Here is a 4052-nt window from a genome sequence, read left to right as displayed (position 1 = left end):
ACTGCCAGTTGCAGAACTCCCACCTGGTGGTGGTCACCTCCCTAGAAGAGCAGGTAAGCCTGGTAGCTCCTCTTATTGGCTGTCTGATGTAAGGGAAAGGTCATCAACCCCTTGTTTTCTCCACAGAAATTCATTGAGAAGCACATGAGCTCTGTGCCCTCCTGGATGGGCCTCACTGACCAAAATGGACCTTGGAGATGGGTGGATGGGACTGACTATGAGAGAGGCTTCAAGTGAGTTTGTGTCCTCTCCTAATCGGGCTTCTTAGCCTGTGTCTCGAAGATGGGAGGGCCTCATGGCTGAATCTGACCTCCCTGGGTACACAGCTATCTCTTGTCTGCAGGTACTGGAGTCCAAATCAGCCTGATGACTGGACTGGGCATGGGCTGGGAGGAGGTGAGGATTGTGCCCACTTTACCAATGATGGTCGCTGGAATGATGATGTCTGCCGGAGGCCCTACCACTGGATCTGTGAGATAGAGCTGGGCAAGACCAGCTAGGAGTCTCCCTCACCTTAATTTATTTCCTCAATGCCTTGAGCTGCCATAGTCTGGATTGGAAATCCTCCTGTGTGGGAGTCTCCACCATTTTGGAGATTTTCATCTAGGATTTTAAGGGTACAGTGATTTTGGAAGGAGGGGGAAGTTGAAACTCATGACACTTTCTGCAGTGTGTGAAGCTTATTTTGACTTCTCTCTCTCTTTTTTAAGAATAAAAGGAAAATAAATATATTTAAACATTCTGTTTAACAGCTGTCTGGTTAGTGGCATTAGGAACTGGGAGGGGCCTGGTTGGCATTGGGAAGACTTGGGCTGGTAAGAGGCATCATGAGAACTGAATGGGTTTGGGGCCAGATGGTCTGGTTAGGAGCCCAGTTTTGTTATTCACAGGTTTTGAACTTGGGCAAGTTATTCTGTTCTATGAAACTCGGCTACAAGACAGGATTGTTAATGGAGACCACTCACTTCAGCAGAAACCCCAGGGCTGAATCCCCTCATCTGTTGAGTGCTTCAAAATACTATGAAACTGACTGGTGTCTGCTGCTTTTGTGATAGTAACCACAAGTTGCATTCAGAGACAGGTGACAAATACCATGAGCACATACAACCCAGAGTCCCTAAATACATGAGAACAACCTGGACCATGAAAGAGAAGTGACAACATTAATAGAATCAATAACCAAGTCTGAGAGTGAGGACAAACCAATTAGGACTTTCGAGACACATACAGAATTATTAACAAAAATGGACAAAGATTTTGTCCATAAATAAGACCTATACTAATTCCAAAAAGAAGCAGTGCTCTGACCATAATAGAACAGTTAGAAATGAACTCAAAAGTACATTCTAAAAAGGTTGTATCAACGTGTAATTTTCTCACCACCTTTCTAAATAATTTTGGGTTTTAGAGAAAAGTCAGAATGAAAAAGTCAAGTGGTCAGAAATGAATGAGAGCACCATTTGCTGACATTGTGGGATGGTCTAGGCAGTTCTCAGGAGGAGGTACATGAAGCCATCACATTTATTAAAAATTGAGCATGGCTGAATTGGAATAAGCTATGTTTTAACTCAAGAAGTCTGGAAAAGAATAGCCAAATAAATCCCCTCAAATAGAAGAAAGAAATTTATGAAATATGAGCAAAAAATAATGAACTAGAAAATAAAAATAGAGCCACAGACACTAGGTTAGAAAGCTGAGAGGTTGCATAAGTACAGATGTAGTGGATATGATAATAAAACACTAAAAAGAGCAAGTGGCTAGGTGTAGTATCTCACACCTGTAACTCCAGCGACACAGAAGGCTGAGGCAGGAAGATTGCAAGTTCCGGGCCAGTCTCAGTGACTTAGTGATGCTCTGTGTCAACATAAAATATTGAAAAAGGACTGGAGATATATCTCAGTGGTAAGCCCCTGGGGTTCAATCCTCAGTAGCAAAACAAAAACAAAAGCAAAAATCAACCCCCAAGAAACAAACAAACAAGTTCATCTCCTCTTCATGATAAAATATTTCAGGACTTTGGGGGCTTCTATCTTGTTGCTTCACTGTTGCTTTCACCACCCATTCCTAGATACCTGCCCCAGTCACGACACACTCCAGACCAGGGAAAAGAGAAGGACAGTGGCACATTCTCTCTCTATGTCCACAGACAATTCTGAAAGTTGTATGCACCACTTCAGCTTATATCTCTTGGATCATAAGTAGTGTCAGGGCCACAGTTGGTTGAAATAAGGAGGAGCTCTTCTTATTTCACGAGGTCAAATTCCAGCTAAAATCTAGGAGATTCTGTCATTGTAGAGCAGGAGTCAATTACTTTTTATCTTATCCATCGATCCTTTTTAAAAAAACCTTTGATGATGCAAATAATTCATTTCTGATGTGCTGTCTTTCTCCATTCTGAATGCCTGAAATGATACTTCTCAAAATCTCGGGTACACAGGTTTCATTTCATATTAACTAGATAAAGAAATAGAATTGGTACAAAGAATTGGGTCCTTTTCTATGAAGTAAGAATCTGAGAACTCCTTCCCTCCCCACCTAAAGTCATTGGCTTTATTATAAATAAATCCTGTGGAACAGTCACTGGATGCATAGTCTGTGGGGTTGGAGAACATCCTGTGGAACAAAACCTAGTGTTCCTGATTTGCTAAGTGCGGCCATTCAGTGATGTATTTCTTCCAGTTGTTTCCCTTGTGATCTTTTTGTCAAATACAATAACTTCAGCATAACTCATGCCTTCAGCATACTTCATTGTGTATGCAGGGTTTTCAATTATAGTGCTTATGCTGTCATTTTTGACAGGATAATAATTACAGGTATAAATAGCTTTCTTTCTGTAATGGAACACCAACTAAAAAAGAAAGTAGATACCAAGCTACCAAAATATTTGATATTATTACAGTTTGGAGAAGTGTTCCAGGAAGGCCCATCTGTTAAATGCTTGGTCCCCAGCCTGTGAAGCTATTGGCAAGTGGTTGAGATGGAACCTCGTGGAAGGTGTTCTGGTCACTGGAGGTGTGCCCTTGAAGAGGATATTTGGATGCCAGCCTCTTCCTTTTCTTCTCTCTTGCCTCTAGCCATGAGATAAGGGCTGCTTCTGCCACATGCTCCCATCATGATATACTTTTGTGACTTGCCACAGGTCCCAAAACAATAGAGCCAAACAACCCTGGTCTGAAATCTCTAGGACTGTGAGCTAAAACGAATCTTCTCTCTTTTCAAGTTTATTATCTCTGATATTCGTGATGATAACAGAAGCTGACCAACATACTTAAAACCAAACACAATTAGTTCTTTTCCATGCAGCAGGTAATAATAATAATAATAAAAGTATCTATGTACTTGCTATTTCTTTTCCAAATCAATGGTGTGGAACAAACAGTGAGAAACCACTGTCCTCCATGCTGAGTCATCTTGCAACATGTTTGGACAAGTATCTTATGCAGAGGAGAAGAATTGTTCTTTTCTTTTCTCTTTTTTTCCTTTAGTACTAGGGAATCAAGCCAAGGGCCTCATGCATACAGCTTTAAGGCCAGATTCTTTAGGACCCAGCCCAGTTCTTGCTGAACTCCAGATTAGCCAAGTGAAGAATGTTGATAAATGCAGACCAAGGTCACGTTAGGGCCATATTAGTTGTGCCAACAGATGGTTCTAGCAAGTCTCTCATATTTATTACTAACAAGGAGGAAATAGAGGAGGTAGGGAGGAGGGGGAAGGGGAAGGAAGAGTCTCAGCCCTCTGGTGGAGAGTAGAGGCTGCAGGAGGTGGGGAAAAGAGAGAGAGAAAACCCAATTAAACAAACCAAGCAAATGGAAGTGAAATTGTCCTCCTCAGGGTGCCGTGCCAAGCAGAAAGCCTTCCAAAAAAAAAAAAAAAATCCTCCAATCACTGGAACATTCTTCCTTACCAATAATACCACCTCTTCAGTTTGGCTTTTGAGCTCAGCAGGTGTCTGGTTGCTCTGAGGGATTCTCAGTGGTACCTTGGCTTTCTTTCTTTTCTTTTTTTATTTAATTTTAATATATTTTTTTTTCGTTGTAGATGGAAACAATATT

The 4052-nt window shown here is 41.4% G+C and overlaps 1 protein-coding gene across 1 annotated transcript; it reads left to right on the top strand.

The window, feature by feature from the left end:
* Positions 1 to 6: 6 nt before the first annotated feature.
* Positions 7 to 737, top strand: LOC107158111 (C-type lectin domain family 10 member A-like). Its single transcript, XM_015504569.2, has 3 exons — positions 7 to 53; positions 127 to 233; positions 344 to 737. The coding sequence occupies exons 2-3, from the start codon at positions 145 to 147 to the stop codon at positions 498 to 500; spliced, it is 246 nt and encodes an 81-aa protein (XP_015360055.1). The 5' UTR covers positions 7 to 53; positions 127 to 144; the 3' UTR covers positions 501 to 737.
* Positions 738 to 4052: the final 3315 nt, after the last annotated feature.

The sequence above is a fragment of the Marmota marmota genome, unplaced genomic scaffold, assembly GCF_001458135.2.
Source record: "Marmota marmota marmota unplaced genomic scaffold, marMar, whole genome shotgun sequence".
Classification (NCBI taxonomy): Eukaryota; Metazoa; Chordata; class Mammalia; order Rodentia; family Sciuridae; genus Marmota; species Marmota marmota.
This window is presented reverse-complemented; position numbering and strand designations above follow the sequence as displayed.